The 19,707-nt window shown below is 41.2% G+C and overlaps 2 protein-coding genes across 7 annotated transcripts; one reads left to right on the top strand and one right to left on the bottom strand.

The window, feature by feature from the left end:
- The first annotated feature begins 1,019 nt into the window (after positions 1-1,019).
- Arr3 (arrestin 3) lies at positions 1,020-13,687 on the top strand. Its single transcript, XM_077107163.1, has 16 exons — positions 1,020-1,036; positions 1,318-1,348; positions 1,499-1,559; positions 1,757-1,801; positions 7,842-8,041; positions 8,163-8,222; positions 8,799-8,866; positions 9,300-9,435; positions 9,621-9,705; positions 9,956-10,028; positions 10,525-10,662; positions 12,099-12,182; positions 12,450-12,473; positions 12,802-12,854; positions 13,102-13,111; positions 13,588-13,687. Exons 1-16 carry the CDS (start codon positions 1,020-1,022, stop codon positions 13,685-13,687), a joined length of 1,185 nt encoding a protein of 394 aa, XP_076963278.1.
- Positions 13,688-16,609: 2,922 nt separating this feature from the next.
- Positions 16,610-19,613, bottom strand: Pdzd11 (PDZ domain containing 11). Of its 6 annotated transcripts, none has more exons than XM_077107143.1 (7): positions 19,595-19,613; positions 18,944-19,043; positions 18,301-18,384; positions 17,986-18,042; positions 17,619-17,717; positions 17,372-17,432; positions 16,610-17,212 (listed from the first exon to the last, which is right to left on the bottom strand). In XM_077107143.1, the coding sequence occupies exons 2-7, from the start codon at positions 19,028-19,030 to the stop codon at positions 17,178-17,180; spliced, it is 423 nt and encodes a 140-aa protein (XP_076963258.1). In that variant the 5' UTR covers positions 19,031-19,043; positions 19,595-19,613; the 3' UTR covers positions 16,610-17,177. The 6 variants fall into 6 exon arrangements, with proteins under 6 accessions (XP_076963258.1, XP_076963253.1, XP_076963254.1 ...); XM_077107138.1 differs by lacking the exon at positions 19,595-19,613 and adding an exon at positions 19,518-19,592; XM_077107139.1 differs by lacking the exon at positions 19,595-19,613 and adding an exon at positions 19,474-19,562.
- Between the last annotated feature and the right edge of the window lie 94 nt (positions 19,614-19,707).

Below are 19,707 nucleotides of genomic sequence, written 5' to 3'. Positions count from 1 at the left end.
GAGGTGAGCATATCAACCAGAGCTGAAGGCTGTTGTGAACTTCATCTTTCTCCCCAGGTAATATTTTAAATCCCCCTACTTCCAGCCCATACTAAGTCCCACATCCCTTCCCCTTAGAATCCCCCTTATTATATTGGGGGAAGTTGAGGGGTATTTTTTCCTGACACAAGTAGCAGGCATTCAGGCTAAAAGACCCTCTCAGCTTCCGTGAGTTCATCCCACAGACCAGGCCAAAGGGCATCAAAGGAAAACACTATAAAGACATTTTCTACTCTCTAAGGTTTCCTAGTACCTGGAGAGATGGATAGGGAAAAGATGCAGAAATCTAAAGAAGATAATGAGAGATGAATAAATTCAAGGAGGCTTTCAACCTCTATAGAGGTTTCTGCCACCAACATGAAGAAAATGAGGGTAGCAACCCCTTCTGTTCTACACCTTTACCCCTTCTTTTTTTTCTTTTGTCTCTTCTTAGCTGAATGTCATGGCAAACATGAAGTGAACTCAGGCTCACAATCTATTGTAGGAACATAAGGAGGCAGAATCCATTCATTTGTTCATGATTCATTCATGTATCTAACAAACGTGTCTTGGAACCTACTGTGTGACCAGGTGATGTCCAGTCTCATTCAGTCCAATAAACACATTTTTCTGGATCAAAAACTCTGTCCAGCTGCTTTCCAGATAAGTTCTTTCTCTCTGAAGGCTCTCAAGAGTCCTCCAGCCATTCCATGAAGTCCAATCCTTTTTGGAGAATAGGTAGCATGGTTAGTCACAATTTGTACAAAATAGGAGTGTTTTTACCTTGTCCAGGATAGCTTAGAATATGGCTTAAGAAGTACTTTTGGCAGGAAGGAGAACTGAAGGCACTTGGTAGTGAGGTATATATTTAAGGAGGAAGGCTTCTGTCACACTAGGTATGTGTAGATGGTATATTGAAATGGGATGAGGAGGATAGGGACCAAATAACTGAGCTTTCCTTCTTCTTTCCCTCATCTCAGAAAAGGCTCAACATCAACTCCATGGCCAGCAGCTCCAAGTAAGTAATAACACGTTTAATGCTCTAAATCTGTGAATTGCTCCCTGCCCAAACCCAAGTATTTACCTTTGGGGTAGAAGGGTTTTCAACCTCTCCCTAACTTGTGGCCTTGGATTACACCTCAATTACCTCTACCATTGCTCCATCTCATTTTCTTGAAGCCTCTTCTAATCCTAGAATTATTTCCTTTTTTTCATACTTCCCTTTCTTTTATCTCCCTCCCTCTTCTCTTCCTCTGCTCTCCTAACCTTCCTTCCCTCTTCCTCATTTTCTCCCCATAGGGTGTTTAAGAAGACCAGCTCCAATGGGAAGGTGAGAGTACTTGGCCCAGCTGGGCAAATGAAAGGGCAAAAGGGATAGGTGGGTACATCCGCCAAGGTCTCAGGGGTTTGGGTTGGAGACTTAATAGAAATCTGTTCATAAATGATTGTTAGACTAACATGGGAGGTTGTTCCACAACAGCTCTCCATCTACCTGGGGAAACGGGACTTCATGGACCATGTGGACACAGTGGAACCCATTGGTCAGTGAGTCAAAAAAGGGGAAGAGCCTGGGAAAAGGGAATAGGAACCAGGGAATAAAAGAAAGTGTAGGAAGGACCATTTAGTAAAAGAGGGCCAATTGAAGGGGGACATGGGAAGAACCATTTCAAGGATCAACTTCTGTTTCACAGCTGGAGAAATTTTCTGACCAGAGTGTCATCTCTCCTTCTCTCTACAGATGGTGTAGTCCTGGTTGACCCTGAGTACCTAAAAGGTCGAAAGAGTAAGTAAAAATCTTTGTTGGTCTTTGTTTTAGGGGTTCCTAACTGAAATGTCATACATGTTAAACAGACAACCTGATGAGTGGACTAGACCAGAGGGGTGTAGGAAAACCAGAAAGTAGTAGGAACTACGAATGCCTTATCTGATGGAGGCTAACAACTGGAAATTCCAGCCCAGTATGGTCAAATTTTCTCATTGTTATGGAAGAAGTGGAAATAAGAATAAGAATAAAACCTTTAGAGGCCTCAAATCTGAAAAGATTATGGCACCCCTTCCCTCTCTCTCTCTTTTTTTTTTTTTTTTTGGTAGTGCTGAGAATCGAACCCAGGGCCTTATATATGTGAAGCAAACACTTTACCACTAAGCTATATCTCCAGCCCAGTGGTACCCCTTCTCCAAATAATGTTAGAAATAAATACATTTCTAAAACATAAATTTTTATTCCTCAAAATTATATAAAACTTATGTGTGTTGAAATTAAAACAGTTTCTTTTGAAAATTTCTATTTTCTCCATCATTGTTGGTGGTACCCTTGCTTGGCTATTGATCTGAACATGGGTTTAGACTGCCTATGGAATGATTTAGTACACCAAAAATTCATATTTTTATGCAAATTTTCTGATTTTCAAAAGTTGGAAACTCACTAAATGATTATTAAAAGCCTGGCTAAATCAAAATACTTCTTTTTTCTGGAGGCTGAATGTGACCCTCAGCCTACCATTTTGCAACCTCTGGAATATGTCTTTCCATCTCTCCTTTTGTGTTGGAAAACCGCCTAACCTTTCCTTTTAAAAAGTCCTAAACAAAGGAACAAAATAACCACAGGAAATAACAGCAAGAAATATTACTCTGGCAGCAGTACTATAGATCAAGATTATATGAAATATTTTTTCATTGCATTTTTTCCTTTTAATTCTCACTATGGATTAACCCCACTGTGATCCAACTAGACTGAGAATTGAGTTTGATTTGAAAAAGGTTCACAGCAAGTTGATGAATACTAGTTCAGATGTAACCTTTAGATACTGAGGAATAAATTAGCCTTAATCTTTCAGATTAAGCAGTGTGGATAAGCAATCTGGCCAGTTTTAAATATCACAGAAACCCTGGGGTATAGCCATAAATTAACTAACTTTAAGATTCTCCAAACTATATTTCTAAAACCTAAATAATTTGTCACATTCCTAAAAATCCTCAGAATAATCTATAGAAAGAAATCTTTACTTTAAATAGCCCCAGCCCCAGCCCCAGCCCCCAGAAATCTTTACTTTTAAATAACAAAAATGTAAAGAATGCATGCTGAGGCCAGGAATAAGATGTATTTTTCCTTATTTGAATCTTCTCTTATGTCCTCCTAGTAGAATTTTATACTATTATTCATTTGAATTGTGCATGTTTCTCAAGTTTAATCCTAATTATTTTATGTAGTTTTTTTTTAACCTTATGAAGATCATCTTCTTTACATCATATTTTCTGATATGCTTTTCCATTAAGGTGCATTTGTGGATGCAAAATATGCTTATTCAACACCACTGAGTAATAAAGGCCAGTAATAGATCAGGATATGTAGTGGTATGAGCAAATTATTGTTTAACTACAATCTATCTGGGCTCTCCCTGTACTATTTCTTACAATTGTACATGAACCTATAGTGATCACAAAATAAAATGCTTGATTTTAAAAAGGCAATGAAGGCCAGGGATGGTGGCACACACCTGTAATCATAGCTACTTAGGAGGATGAGGCAGAAAGATCACAAGTTTGAGGCCAGCTTCAGCAATTTAGTAAGACCCTGTCTAGAAAAAAATTTAAAAGGCTTGGAATGAAGCTCAGGAGAAAAGTGCCCTTGATTCAATCTTCAGTACCTAACCCCCCCCCCCCACACACACACACAAAAAAAAGGCAATGAAAGTGAAGTCATAAATAATCATAAATAACCAAGTTTGGCTTGTGTTCAATTATAGAAACAAGTTGGGTTGTATATATAACAGATATTAATGGCAGTTATCTCTGGAATATTATGTAGATCTTTGATTTTTATTTTATTTTCTGATGTTCATAACATTAATATATATTATTCCTATAATGAAGAAAATATAAGTTAACTTTAGATGTTAGCTTTTAAAAGAAAATAAAAACAAGCTATTTTCTGGCACAAAAAAAGATTAATCCTAAACTGCTTGAAAGCCAATTAGAGCTTGGACAGGAGCTGAGGACTTATTTTGCTGCCCTCCTTACATGGCACAGAAAGATGTGCCAAGAACAATTCATCTGGTTAACACCCTCACCTCATGGGCCCCTAGATCCTCTTCTGCCTCACCTGTCCTGACCTTTTTTTTTTTTTTTTTTTTTTTTTTTTTATTCCTCATCTCTTGTATTTCATCCCTCCTCCTGCCTTCTTCCAGCTATCTTTATTTTTTGGTGCTGGGGATCCAAACTAGGGCTTCCTACAAGCTGAATGTGTTCTCTATAGCTCCAGCCCCATGACTATCTTTTTTCATCTCCTTCTCACCTTCTTTTTTCCTTTCCTTTATTCCTTGTTTTCCCTTTCTGCCACTTTAATTGTTGTTGTAATTGTAAAAATATTAGAAAACTAGGAGCCCACAATCTTATAACATTTTTTTTTTGTCTGTGGTACTAGGGATTGAATCCAGGGGCACTGCACCACTGAGCCACATCCCCAGTCCTTTATTATTTATTTATTTATTGCAACAGAGTCTCACTAAATTGCTGAGGCTGGCCTCCAACTTGCAATCCTTCTACCTCAGCCTCCTGAGTCACTGGGATTAGAGGAGATTGCCACTGTGCCCAGCCTTTCCATATATTTTTTTTGTATTGGGATTGAACTCAAGGGTACTCAACCATTAAGCCACATTGCCAGCCCTATTTTGTATTTTATTTAGAGACGGGGTCTCACTGAGGGGCTTAGCACCTCATCATTGCTGAGGCTGGCTTTGAACTTGCGATTCTCCTATTTCAGCCTCCCAAGCCACCACTGTGTCCGGCCCTATAACCTTTAATCGTGGATGATTTCCAATAATATTTTAGTTCTTATTCAGACTTTCTGTGCAAACACATCTATATTTTATCTAAATGCTATACCATAAATAACATTTTATAACAATCTCTTAAACCTATGTCAATATATAAAAATCTGTAACTCTTTGTCTGGTACTGTATCATATGGGTGTACCATAATGTGCTTATAGTTCATCATAATTGTATTTACAATCTTCAATTGTTGGACAGTCACTTTGCTTTCAATTTTTTACTGTTATAAACAATGCTATAAAGCACATCCTTGTGTGTGCAGTATATATGTAAGTACGTATATATGTGTATATATGTATGTGCACACACACTTATACTGATTACTTGTTCAGACTAAATGGCTATAAGCTGAATTAATGGATAAAGTGTATTCATGCAGTTTTAAACTTTCTATACCTATTGCTAAATTGTTCATACCAATTAACTCTACATCCTGAAGTACATGATACTGCCAAATATCCCAATTCTTATAAAAACACTGGTATTATCATTATTCTCAGTCTTTTTTTTTTGAGAGAGAATTTTAATATTTTTTTTTTAGTTATCAGCGGATACAACATCTTTGTGTGTGGTGCTGAGGATAAAACCTGGGCCGCACGCATGCCAGGCGAGCGCGCTACCGCTTGAGCCACATCCCCAGCCCCTATTCTCAGTCTTTATTATATCTTTTGAGTATAGATTCACTTTCATTTTCCTCATTCTTTTTAATTTTTTTTGTCTGTAGATGAACACAATATCTTTATTTATTTTATTTTTATGTGGTACTGAGGATCAAACCTAGTGCCTCACACATGCTATAGGAAAGTGCTCAGCCACTGAACTACAACTTCATCCCCTTATTCTTAATTTTTACGTTAAAAAAATTTTAGTACTGTGTATTGAACCCAGGGACACATAACCACTGAGCCATATCCCTAGCACTTTTTGTTTTTTGTTTTGAGACAGGGTCTCACTAAGTTGCTGAGGTTGGCTTTGAACTTGCTATTCTCCTGCCTCAGTCTCCCAAGTTGCTGGGATCACGGGCATGTGTCACACATCTGGCTAATTCTTATTTTTAGAAGAAGATAATCTGGTGTTAAATAGATTGATCTATTTAAAATACTATAATAAGTTATTTTCTATTTTGTGCATGGCTATTGGTAGTTTTTTAGTTTCTGGGTCAGGGCCTCTGATAGAAATCAATCTCTTTTTTCACTCTGGCCTTAGACAACCCTCTCTATCCCATCCCACACTCTCTTAGTGCATTTCAGAGGCTTTCTATCTGCCCCTAATTTCAAGTAGTACATATAAAATTTGAGTTCTATTATAACTGTTCCATTTCTGCCAAGATGCCTATCATCATCATTCATATTTCTAATCACTTTACAATTTACAAAGGGTTTTCTTATATATTAACTACTCACAACCATCCTGTAAGTGAAGTTGGGCACCCATAATTCTAGGCTTTGGAGGTAGACAGGTATGTGTTGAAATTCTGGGCCATTACTTAACTATTCTGAACTTGTTTTCTTTACTTGTAAAGATAATACTTGAGCTGGGTTCAGTGGTGCACATCTGGAATCCCAGCAATTGGGGAGGCTGAGGCAGGAGGATCTCAAGTTTGAGGTCTGCCTGGGCAATTTGGCAAGGCCCTGTCATAGAAAATAAATAAATAAATAATTAGGATTGGGGATGTAGCTCAGTGGTAGAGAATCCCTGAGTTCAATCCATAGTTCAAAAAAAAAAAAAAAGAAAAAAAGAAAGAAAGAAAGAAAATGAAAAAAGAACAACTTAAAAAAAATACTTGAGGATTGTTGTGAAGTCTCAATAACATATGTAGAGTTCTTAGTGCAGTCCCATCTGACAAGAAAAATACTCAATGAATTTGTATATATTCTGTTCAAACCCAGGTATTCTGACCATAAATCATATTCACTCTCTTTTCTTATGTATCCTTCCCTGATCCTATCTTGCTACCTCCCTCCCACACTCATTCTTCTTGTCTCCTCTCCCCAGGTAACTACTACCCCATATTTGGTGTTTGTTACTCTCATGATGTTTCCATATTTCAAAACCATATTTACGTATCTGTGATCAACTTTGATATTGTTATAAATTATTTTAAACTTTATATAAATGGTAACATACTCTGCATATAATTCTGTAGTTAGTGTTTTTACTCAATAGTTGAGATTTAATCATGTTAATATGTGTCTTAGACCATTTGTGCGGCTATAACAAAACACATGACACTGGGTAATACATAAAGCACAGAAATACTTTCTCACAGTTCTAGAGGCTGGAAAAAGATCAAGGTTTTGCAGGCTCAGTTGTCTGGTGAGGGCTAGTCTCTGCTTCCAAAATGGTGCCTTGCTGCTGTATCCTCTGGAGGGAGAAATGCTGTGTCCTCACATGGCAGAAGGCAGAAGGGCAAGAGAGATGAATGCTGCACGAAGGTTTTTTAATAAGACCCTTAATCCCATTCACAAGGGAAGAAATGCTCATGACTTAATCACCTCTTAAAGATCATCTGAATACCATTACACTGACTATTAAATTTCAACACCTAAAGCTGGGCACAATGGTGCACACCTGTAACCCAATGATTTGGGAGGCTGAGACAGGAGGATCATGAGTTCAAATCTTGCCTCAGCAATTTAGCGAGGCACAGTGGTACACACTTGTAATCCCAGGTACTTGAGAGGCTGAGGCAAGAGGATAGCAAGTTTGAGGCCAGCCACAGTAACATAGTGAGAACTTGTCTCAGAAAAAAAAAAAAAGCTTGAGATGAAGCTCAGTGGTAGAGCACCCCTGGGTTTGATCTTCTTTACTGCAAAAATTAAGTAATTAATTAACTTTAGATTTTATTATATTCAAGTACATTAATCTTTTTGTTTATGGCCATACTCTTTTGACTATATTACACTGCCTCTCTGTATCTTGCTATGACCCAGTTAAGATCTCCTTTCCCACTGGTCTGACAGGTAATTCTTTTCTTCCTTTGCCTGTAGTGTTTGTCATATTGACATGTGCATTTCGCTATGGCCGTGATGACTTGGATGTGATTGGTCTAACATTCCGCAAAGATCTGTATGTACTGACACAGCAAGTGGTTCCAGCTGAGTCCAATAGCCCACAGGGTCCCCTCACAGTCTTACAGGAGCGACTGCTGCACAAGCTGGGGGAAAATGCCTATCCTTTTACCCTGCAGGTACTGACACCAATTCCTAGGCAGGGTTTCTGGGGAAGATTAAGAGAGAAAGCTAAAGAAATAGAACATAAGAGGGGACTCCCTATGTTTTCTGTTCACTGACTTCCTTTTGATTCCCTAGATGGTTGCCAATCTGCCCTGTTCAGTGACACTGCAGCCAGGTCCTGAAGATTCAGGAAAGGTGAGGTCTAAGTTTTGAGAAAGAGGCTTTACTACTTACCTTTTTGTCACTGTGACAAAAGACTTAAAATAATCAACTTAAAAGGAGGGAAGGTTTATTTTGCTTCATAGTTTCAGAGGTTTCAGTCCATGGTCACATGGCCCAGGTGCTTGGGGCCTGTGGTGGCACAATACATCATCATAGGAGCACATAGTGGAGTAGGCCTGTTCACCTCAGTGTCAAGGAAGTGAAAAGAAACAAGAAGGAGCTGGGGTCTCAATATCCCCTTCAAGGGTATGTTCCCAATGATCTAACTTCCTCCAACTAGGGCCTCAACTTTTAAATGTTCTACCACTTCCTAATAGTACCATAGGCTGGGGACTAAACCTTTAACACATGAGCCTTTGGGCAACATTTTAGATCCAAACTATAGCAGAGGGTTACAGGGGTAGTGCTAGGGAGGAGGAACAGAGAGACAAATGGATAAGACTGGAGAGATGGACAGGTAAGGGATAAGATTGGACATTTTCTTATAGGCCCTAAAGGGAGGGAGAAACAGCATAGGAAATGAGTTCTCTTTGCCTCTGCACCTTCCAGGCTTGTGGGGTTGACTTTGAAGTGAAGAGTTTCTGTGCTGAAAACCTGGAGGAAAAAGTCTCCAAGAGGTATTCTTTAGTATTTCCCCAAATCACTGCTTCTAGCCCCTCCCAGGAAACATATACTGCTCTTACCACAGAAACAGCCCTACTTCTAACCTCCAGAGCACCACTGCCACCAACTTGGATGCCCAGTTCTGAATTCTCTCTGGCTTCTCTTCTTCACTCTAGGGCAGGAGTCTGCAAAATTTTATGTAAAGCGTCAAAAAATAAATATTTAGTTTTTGTGGACCATACAATACAGTTTGAGTTGCAACTATGCAACTCTGCCAATGTAGTGGAAAAGCAGTCATAAATACTACATAAATGAATAAATATGGCTGCATATTTATGATGACCTTCTGCCATCCCCACACCCAAGCAATGACTTGACAGTGAGGGTGTCATGGGGAGGTCTATGGTTCCAAAAGATGTTCTGGCTAACTCCTTCACCTCTATTCAGAGACTCTGTGCGATTGGTTGTTCGGAAAGTACAGTTTGCACCAATGGAGCCAGGCCCTGGACCCTGGGCCCAGACCATTCGTCGTTTCCTTCTGTCAGTTCAGCCCCTACAACTCCAGGCCTGGATGGACAAGGAGGTTGGTAATCCCCACTTCCTGCCCCAACCCCAGAACCCATCTGTTATCCTTTCTTCACTGCTTCCCTACTTGGGTAGGCAGAGGTAAAAGCCAGGGCAGGAATAGTACTAAGAAAACAGAAATTCCAGGTCTTGATCTGGGTGTTCGCCCTACTAACTTGTGATGGGCCCCTCCTCCTGCTTCAGGTTCACTACCATGGAGAACCCATCTCTGTTAACGTTTCTATCAACAACAGCACCAGTAAGGTCATCAAAAAAATCAAGATTTCAGGTGAGCTTCTTTTCCCTTGCCCTGAACCTAGCCCCCAAACCACAACTGTCTTTCATTCCCACTTACCGGTCTGAATTCATCTTAGCTTTCACTCCAACATAGGTTTATCAAAATATATACCTTTGCCCATGAACACATCTTATTGAATCATGTATAGGGTGATCATGTATAACATTTCATTTGAGGACAGTAAGTTGGGGTCTTGAGGATAACTGGCTGAATAGTCATATGCTTTTTCTGGTTTATTCAGTTGACCAGATCACAGATGTTGTCCTGTATTCACTAGACAAGTACACCAAGACTGTGTTCATTCAGGAGTTCACGTGAGCTGACACTGGGGCTGGGGTCAAAGCCAAGGGATGGGATGGTGGGAAATGGACCAAGAGGCAGAGAAGAGGGTTGGAGAAAGAAGAAGAGGGGGTACCCAGGAATAAAGGTAAAGGTGAGAGCTTAAGTATAGAAGGACTCTCAGGAGAAGTAGAGGGAGGGGATGTGATTTACCCATAGGAGGACCATCACAATACTGAGAGAGGGTGGGAACATAGGACTTCTCACTAGAACAAATTCTTGCGGGTTGGAGATATAACTCAGTTGGTAGAGTGTTTGCCTCGTATGCACAACACCCTGGGTTCAATCCCTAGTATCACAAAAAATAAATAAATAAAACAGAACTAATTCTTGCCTCTTTTCACAGTTAAATATGTCACTTCTCTTAGATACCCCAGTAGGTTCTTAGAATTGTGCATAATACCCTTAGTAATGAAAGTACACTTAGTTGACCAACCTAGCCTAAGTTCTTCTCTTGTTCTCCTTTCAAAGGGAGACCATAGCTGCTAACTCCAGCTTCACCCAGAGCTTTTCAGTAACACCACTTTTGTCTGCCAACTGTCGGAGACAGGGACTGGCACTGGATGGCAAACTCAAGCATGAAGATACCAATCTGGCCTCTAGCACAATGTAAGCTCAAATGTAACCCCTAACCCATTCCACATGCTATATAAATATTTCTAAAGTTTCACGTTCAGTGAAGCCTATATATTTTTAAATGCCCCTAGGCTGATGTTCAAAACCCTTCCTGGCCTGAGAGCCAGCAGCAAGTGAAAAACACCCATGGGACCTGCAGCCTTTGGTCTTAGGCAGTAAAGAAGGAAATGTGAAGTGGAAAAAAATCTTTATATTGTATAATATCTCACATTTCACAAAGGTCTTACATATGTACTGTTATCTTCATAAGAATCTCATTAAAGTAGGCTAGGCAGGTGTTCTTATTCCATTTTCCACTTAAGAACCCTGAGGCTCAGAGAGAAGGCTCTTGTCCAGCATTGTCAAACAGAGGTAGACAGCATTCTATTACATATCATCTGGCCCTAAACACTCTTCTCTAGAGAAGACAGAAATGGAGTAGAAAATAAGGAGATGAGAAATGAGGATGAGGATGAAAAAGAATGATATGAGAGGAACAGATATAATTTCTGTGATGTCATTCAATTGGTTCTATGCTACCTGAGGGCCTAATACTAAATGTGACTCCCACCAAAAGCCATTTGAAGAGCATAAATCCCATCTATAACAAAGCCTTATCAATCAAGTAGCTATAGACTGTTATTGCTATAAATACCTTAGAAATCATCCAAACAATATCCTTTTCCAGAGAGGGGATCAGCAGCCCAGAGCAATGAAGATACTTTCCCAAGATTATGCAGCTTCCAGTGTCTTAGTTTTCAAACAGCAGGTTTTTAATGGCACCTGTTAAATGGTCATTCCTATCTAAGCAATGTGGGGAATACAAAGAAGTTTGAGTCTTTGCTTTCAGATGGCCTACATGAGGAACAAATAGGAATGCAAATGCAATCTAACAGTTAAATGTTAATACAAGTGGTTCAGATTATGAGGCCAACAGAAGTTAAAAGAAGCCAACATAGCTGGCAAGGGGTTCTGATAAGCGACAGAATGATCTATATCTTGAAGAATATATAAGATCTGGATACCATCAGACTGGGACCACAGCATGAGCAGAGGCTAAAAGGAGGGACTCCACGTGGCATTTTTAGGTTATAGAGAGAGGATGGATCTGTCTACAATTTATCCCAGGTAGCAGGGAGTTAAGGCACAAAAGTTTAGAAAGAGTAGATGAGGCCAGATTATTGTGAGTCTTGAAAGTCAAACAGAGTAGTTATATTCAATAAGGTAGGCTCTTGAATAGAGGGTAATATGGTAAACTGAATTTCAGGAAGAAAAATGTGGTTCCCAAAGGTAGGAGAGATTTGACCCTGGGAGATATTCTGGGAGAAGACAAAATAGGGTGTGATGATGGGAATGTACAGGAAGGAAGTTGGGGAATGAAAGAATTCCTTCCCAACCAAACACACAAAATTGGATATTACAACTTCCAGTGTTCGACCTGGAATGAACAAGGAGCTACTGGGGATCCTGGTGTCCTACAAAGTCAGAGTCAACCTGATGGTATCTTGTGGAGGGTAAGTGAGGGTTCAGGGATGATCTGCGCAGAAGCTGGGGAGCGAAGGGTTTCTTGCTTCTGTTTTTCTTATGATTGGACTAACCCAACAAGTTCTTTCCCCTTCTCCTGGACTAAGTTCCCAAACCTGTAAGCTCAGTGAGCAAGTCACCTTCCTTGCAGAAACCATTCTGTGGCTGAGTTGGCTTTATGATTGTCACCCCCTAGTAAAACTAGGTAGCCTCTTCCCATTTCCAACTGCTAATTTTGGGTGTCATTCTACCTACAGAATCCTAGGAGATCTGACAGCCAGGTGAGAAACTGCGGGGAAAGAGGACTGGAGTTAAGAAGGGGAGAATAAAGGGATAAGAAGACAAAGAGTGACTAATAAATGTCTGAAGGCAGGCTGGGGTTATGGCTCAATGGTAGAGCGTTCACTCGCCTAGCATGTGTGAGACCCTGGGTTCAATCCTCAGCACCACATATAAATAAATTAAATAAAGGTATTGTGTTCAACTACAACTAAAAAATAAATATATTTTTTAAAAAGTCTGAAGGCATCTAGAACTGGAAAACTGAGGGAGGGAGGTCAAAAGGTTTGGGCTTAGAGGATAAATAACTCCACCTTGGGATCCTTGCAGTGATGTTGGTGTGGAGTTGCCGCTGACCCTGATTCACCCAAAGCCATCTCAAGGTGAGTGACCCAGGGGGGAATTACTACTCTTGTCATCAACCCAATAATCCTGAGGGTTGGGGACCAAGCAGATCTGATCTCATAACTTGGAGTCCAGTGGTTTGGGTAGAAATAGAACAGTAATAGTTTGGGTGTCTAGGATTTCAGGGGAAACGTGGAAAGGAAGAGTAAAGACCTTTCTTCAGGGAACTAAAAAGCCCTTATCAGCTTCAGTTCCATTTTTCTCTTTCTCCCATGCTTGCTACAGAGGCCACGAGGTAAGGGAGCAGGCCCCATTCCCCCTCTATTGCTAATTGCTACCCTACATTTTGAGATGATAGGGATGTAAAAAAGCTTCCCAAAGATGTTGTTTTCAATACCTTTGCAGTGGATACATATGGTTTAACTCCATGTCATAGTTCAGGGCTTTTCATAAACCCTCCTCTTTCTGCATCACCCACCTTCTACCTGATCCTCTTCTTATAATTGTCCTTTCCACTCATCCCTTTCAGTTTTTCCCCTTTTCCCTAATCCCTACTTCCTTCTTTCATTCTCTAATCCTTTCCCCAAGTCCCATCCTCCTCCATTCTTATTTCCTTCCCAATATTCCTGGAGTGCTTTTGTGTTGGGAGATCTGAGAGGAAATGAAACAATCAGGAAAGGGATTAGGGAGGGGATCAAGAAAAGAGAGTGAACCTGGAGGATATTCAGAAAGGAGTTCCTAACCCTCCATTCTCTCTGCTGCTTCTGCAAGCTCTGAGGACATCGTCATTGAGGAATTTGCACGGCAGGAGGACGGTGGCGGGGAGGAAAAGCAGAAGGCTTTGGCAGAGGAGGGAGATGAGGGGAGCTGATTGCCCAGATCTGATATTCCTGCATGGGAGTTCCCACTGTAACTCTAATAAATCGTTTTGTCCAGATGTGCCTGTCACTTTCTTTGTTATTTCCTCCTCCTGGAGGGTAACAGAACTACTGATAAGGATTCCACCCCACCCCACCCCCCCACCGCCAAGATGAGATTAACCTAAGCACCATTTCCCCCTACTAGATACCTGGACTCCTGGATTCCTTCTGACAAGCCTCCTGTCCCCTGTGGGTCCTTCAGCTTTTTCTCTGACTGTAGCCATCCTTACCCCCACCCCATCACCCTACTCTTGTCATCACCCCAGTGCAATGAGCACCAACTAACATCAGGCGCAAGCAATGCAGGAGCTGTGGGGAGGAATCTGAGGTGGCGTGGCTGTGCCCAGGCCTGGGTGTGTAGCTAAGCCTGCTGTCACAAGCTGTTGTTGGGGAGAGCCCAGTGTGATATCAGGAGATGCAGGAAGCCAGTGTTACTCCCACCACTATCCTGCAAAGATTTATGCCTTTGGTCTTCCAGAGGAAGGTCAGACACTTTGGCCTGGAGACTAAGGGAAAACAAAAGGCTCTGTGAAAATCCAGACTCACAAAGCAGTGAGGATCTGGGATGGGAATTTAGGAATAGGAAGTTATAAATAGGAAGGTGTGAATGGTAAGAAATGGGATTGGGGCTGGGGGGAATTCTCTGGGAAGTGAGTTTCTCCTTGTTGGTAAAGTTTGAAGCATATGTGTTGGGGGGAGCTTGTAGAGACTCTGAGGGGAAGTTGACCTACTTATCTATCTTGCAATGGGGAAGATATCCATTATCACCCACTTCAAGAATGACGGCTGTGACTGCATCTGCCAAATGAGCCTACCACCAAGTCATATGGTACATTTTTGCCCCTTTCCTTAACCAACTCACCTGGGGATTCTCTTCCCTCAGTTATCTATTGTAAACACTGGGAAACTGGACCAGGATAACCTCTTTAATGGCCATTAGACTGCCAGAAAGTGTATTTGCTTCTTTTGCAGACAACCATTGGTTGTCTAAACCCCTTAGGTCTACTCATCATAGTAGGGTAGCACTTCTACACATTGCCTGTCAATAAAGGAAAAGAAAAAAATTGAAGCTTCCTGAAATTACCAAGCCTTATGATGTTTCTTGTTCTCTTTGCCCTTATCAAATCTCCAAATGTAACATAAAGTTCAAGTGGTCTTGAATCATTAAAACCACTGTTCTTCCTTAATAGGGTCTACCTTAATCCAAACAGTAACTTGAGATTGGTTGGATTTGTTATAAGACTGTAGGCCACTAGTTCTGAAGTTGTAGCAGTCACTTTCAGTTACCCAGTCTTCTTGACTCTTTTCATCCTGTTTTTGTTAAGTTTTAGATCTTAAAAGTCTGGTCTCTTTCTACCTTTTCTCATCTTCATCCTAAACATTTGTTTTAAGCAGCTTCAGCAACAGTTATGGGACATAGCTGGCCAAGAGTGCTTTTGCTCCTTAATTTCTAGCTACATTTGTGATTCAACTATTACAGTGTTTATCTATGACATCATAAGTGGGTATAATGGGATGTTTTATTTGAAAAAGTGGGTAGTGAGGGAAGCAACAGGGAGATTGGTATGACTAGCAGAGAAAGGACAAGTACATTATTCTCTCTAAACCTCTACCAAGTGTGTCAACACTCTGCAACGTATTCTCTTATAGGCATCAATTTTTTCAAGGACACAGACAAGAGGGTAGAAGTTGAATGGGCAGAAAGAGGTGACAATGTTGTTGTCATGTTGGAGAATAATAAGACTGTTCTGAACAACAAAATGTAACTAAAACTTCTGGCATACTTAACTTGTAATCTCTATGGGGAGTGTCTACTGTGCTGTTTACTTTGGGAGGAGATACCAGGGATTAGAAAGGTCATGGGTTCAAGGTTTCTAGGGTTCCTGGTCCCAGGGAAGCATTATTCCCCTCAGAAGTATCTATCTCTAGCCACTAACTCTAGGTTATCACCGTTTGGCCCTTTTTATCATTTCGCATTGTCTATACAAATGTCTACAGAAGAGGGTGAAGATTAATTCAGAGACCTCAAGGCTTATTTACCTTTCCTATTTAAAAATTCAGATTTCCAGGTTCTAATTCAGAGCAATATAATCACTCTCCAGGAGAAATAATTAGAAATACATATTTAAAATCACCTGGATTCTTTCAAGGAAAATTTTGGGCTTTAATCACAGGGGTACTTTGCCCCCTACCTCACTAGAAAACCTTTAAAATTCCAAATAGGTATTTTGAACATGCCGGTGAAGGCAGCATAGGTATGACCTAAAATCTCAAACAATGGATTTCAACTAAATATCTAAGAACATGGCAGAAAGTTATTTGGGACTCGAGTGGAAAAAAGAGGGAAGTTCAGTTAGTACTACTTAATCTACAGGTTGAAAACTGGGAACCAATTTCTTAACTGCTGCCTCTAAAAAGAAATCAATTTAGTCAGGTGTGATGGTGCATACTTGTAATCCCCAGGATGCTGAGGCAGGATGACCAAAGGCCAGCCTGGGGAACTTAAGTGAGACTCTTTCTCAAAGTTTATAAAAAAAAGGGCTGGGAGGTATCTCAGTGGCACAGTATTTGCCTAGTGTCTACAAGGCCCTGGATTTAATCCTCAGCACTGCAAAACAAACAAAAGTCCACATGCATCTAAGTTCCTTCCTGGGTTTAGGTTCCAGATAAAGAATCTGGGAAAGGAGGAAAATTATATTCTCCCTGCAGAGAAATTTCCAAAGCTCCCAGGGGAAAGGGTACTGTTTCTTACAGTACCCTCCACCCAATGCTATTCCTTGGTTATACTGTGGCTCAGGTTGCTTGGCCTCTAAAGTTCTGGCCAGACATAGACAGTTAGAAAGTAGGTATAGTGTTATTGATTCTTCCAGTGCTTCTCTTTTGAAAAAGCTTTGTTGGGCCTCAACGGCACTTTATATCCAATCAGCATCATTCAAAAGTTACAACAACATTTATTCAGTACTGTACTTTACATTTTGGGGGAGATGATAGGAGGAGGAAGGGGCAAAAGTGTCTTATTGGAGTACCCAACATGTATGACAATTCTGATAGTACAAGGATAGATGAAATGGCCAGGCAATCAGATGGAAAGTTCCAAATATTTTCTAACTTATTTCTATAATTAAAATGATAAAGATGTGTAAGTACTAAGCCCATGGTAACCAATAAATATCAGTTGCCATTCCTAGCTAGGTTCCCCACAGGCTAGATTATACCTAGACATTTTCATCCTGTTCCTTTCAGAGAATAAAGCTTGCCTAGAAAATTAGGGAATTAAAAGTACAGTACAGTTTGGGTAACAAAACTGACAACTTTCTCTCTATCCTCCCCACCCCACTATGCTAGGGAATGGCTCAGAGTAGAACTTCCCAAGTGGCTTCCCTTGGGCCTAGCTAGTTTGTCCTGGCAGATTCCACATGGAGGGCCATGGGCTGCAACTCTCTAGTGCACAGTCCTCTCTTTTTGGCGATGATAATCTGGGGGAAAGAAGAAAGAAAAGGAGGAACAGAGCATGTTATTTTCAGGCGTAGGCTCCTGATTTCCCATCCCCAACATCTGGGGCTTTCAGTCATCAATGTTTAAAGAGTTCCTACCTAAGGCCTTGTCAGGTAAGTAAAAAAGAAACTGGCACTTACTGTAGGGAAAGAAGCGCACACGCATGCTGATTTCTCGGGCGGTCTTCAGGATCTCAACAGCCTGGAAGGAACACAGAAGCTTGTACCAACGACGAGAAAAAAAACCCAGGACTCAGTCATAATGGGGGAGGGGATGTGCCACTTCATCCCTCTGGTATATTTCCCTAGGAGAGATGCTTTCTTATCATGTTACATGTCCTACCTGGGATGGCTTCTGTCATCACCACAGTTAAAGTACTGTACTCACCTTGCTGTGTTCAATATCTTGGAAATCCACATCATTCACAGCTAAAACTTGGTCTCCTTCTTGAAGTCCTGCTCTATGTGCATCTGAGTCAGGAATCACCTGTTAGTAGAGAATACGTGTGATTGGGATGGGGTAATTTCAGATGACTGCAGGTGAAATTTGGTGCTATTCAAAGGTAATGTGCTATTATTTTTTTCTGTGACAATGTAGGAAGATAGAGGGCTTGCCAAATGCAAAGCTCTGTGTGGGAAAGGGGATGTCCCCATTCTGCCAATTCTAGGAGCCCACTAGCCCTTGGGATATCAGGGTACTCCAATCTGATATACAAAGGAAGTGGCTGTCCATATTGCCTACCAGGCATACATACCTTGGAAATGAAGATGCCTAGCTGGGAGGCCTTTCCTCCTCTGATGTTAAATCCCAACTGTAAGACAAGAGCATGGAATGGGGGCTCAACATAGACAACGAACACACAGAATATCTAGTAGCATCATAGTAAAATAGCTAGGCTCATGTGTTCCTCAGAGGGAAATGAGAAGTTGTGGAAATGGTAGCTCAGCTTTTCTAGCCATAAGAAAGGAAGTTTCCTCACCTCCCCATCTGCTTTCCAATCCATTTCCCAACCATGGCCAGCTTGTGGTATGCACAAATGTAGCCTGGAATAAGAGGCACCATGGCTCACCTGAGCTCCGGGAGGCTTCTTCAGGGTGACAATTCGGGGCAGAAACTGGGTCAATTCATTGTTGTAGTCTGGGTGGTATACTCTCTGCAAGACAAAACAATCTCAGAAATTTTTTTTAGCATTTATTTATTTATTTTATGTGGCACTGAGGATGGAACTCAGTGCCTCACATGTGCTAGGCAAGTGCTCTACCACTGAGTCACAACCCCAGTCCTCAGAAATCTTACTACCAGCTTAGATGTCACATTTACCATCTTTTGACTAATGCATCATCTTGAAGTCAAGAAAAGGTAAAGTCATAGACTTAGTTTAAGTAGAACAGATAAACATTATTCAAATGAGTAGATGTTTAGTATGGGGATCTAATAGCTCTATAGCTCCCCACTTCTTTACCTCTTGACAGAATGGAAACTAGGGCTGAATTTCCAGAATTCACTGGTGTGAACAGAGCCCAGCAAGTGGCTTCCATAAGAAGTTCTCATTTGATCTCTGATGCTAATATTTTGGCTTCTGGGTCCTTCGTCTAAAACAAGGGCTAAGTTTCATTCTCCATTTAGCTTTCTAACACTGTCATTCTACCTTTTATACATCATATCACAACCAAGGGGAAAATTCCCTACTCAGGAATACTGAAGGTTCTCACCTCATGAGGTGGAATCCATGCTGGGGGATTCTCATAGGCAGGCAGGAAAACCACAGGATAGTCATCATAAGGAATTCGGCTGTCCATCTCAGGCAAGACCCTGAAAAGAAAAGGCGAATCAAGGCCGACAAGTAATTCAAAAGAGATGGCAGCCCAGCAAGTTTCAGCAAGCAGCTCCAACCCATTCTAAGGCTATCAGTCTATGGGTCTAGCCCACATCTAGATTTTAAGATTTGGACGACTGAAGGAAGAAAAAAGATAGTTAGAAACTATTAACTTTGATAAATATATGAATGCCAAACACTCTTCTAGGTATTCTAGAGACATGATCTCATTTCCCACAACAATTCAGCAAAACAGCTGTTACTGTCTTCATCCTAGAGAAGAGGAAATCAGGGTGGCGTCTAAAAGGATCTACTTTTGAGATCCAGGGGAGTGCTGACTTCAACTCTTCAAGGGGACTCCGGGACAAGCACCGCTCCACGCTCTCTAGAGATCCCCAGATTGACTCTTCCTTCACCACCAGCCACCTTCCAGCTCCCCGTCCTGCATTCCGCCCAAGTCCGGCGCTCACCACCGCTTAAACACCGAACCACCTCAGCAGCCGCGAAGCCCTCACCCCTCCCCTGGCTCGGCTCACAGCCAAACAACCTGGGAACCGGAAGCAGATCCTCAGTAGGGTCGGAAAGGGGCGGGGCCTGGCTGCGACCAACTTGCCTTCCTTTCCCTAACGCGTCATCCTGCGCGCGCCCACGTGTGTGCTC

The sequence above is a fragment of the Callospermophilus lateralis genome, chromosome X, assembly GCF_048772815.1.
Source record: "Callospermophilus lateralis isolate mCalLat2 chromosome X, mCalLat2.hap1, whole genome shotgun sequence".
In the NCBI taxonomy this organism is placed as follows: Eukaryota; Metazoa; Chordata; class Mammalia; order Rodentia; family Sciuridae; genus Callospermophilus; species Callospermophilus lateralis.
The sequence above is the reverse complement of the archived record's forward strand: the minus strand, read 5'-3'. Positions and strand labels throughout refer to the sequence as shown.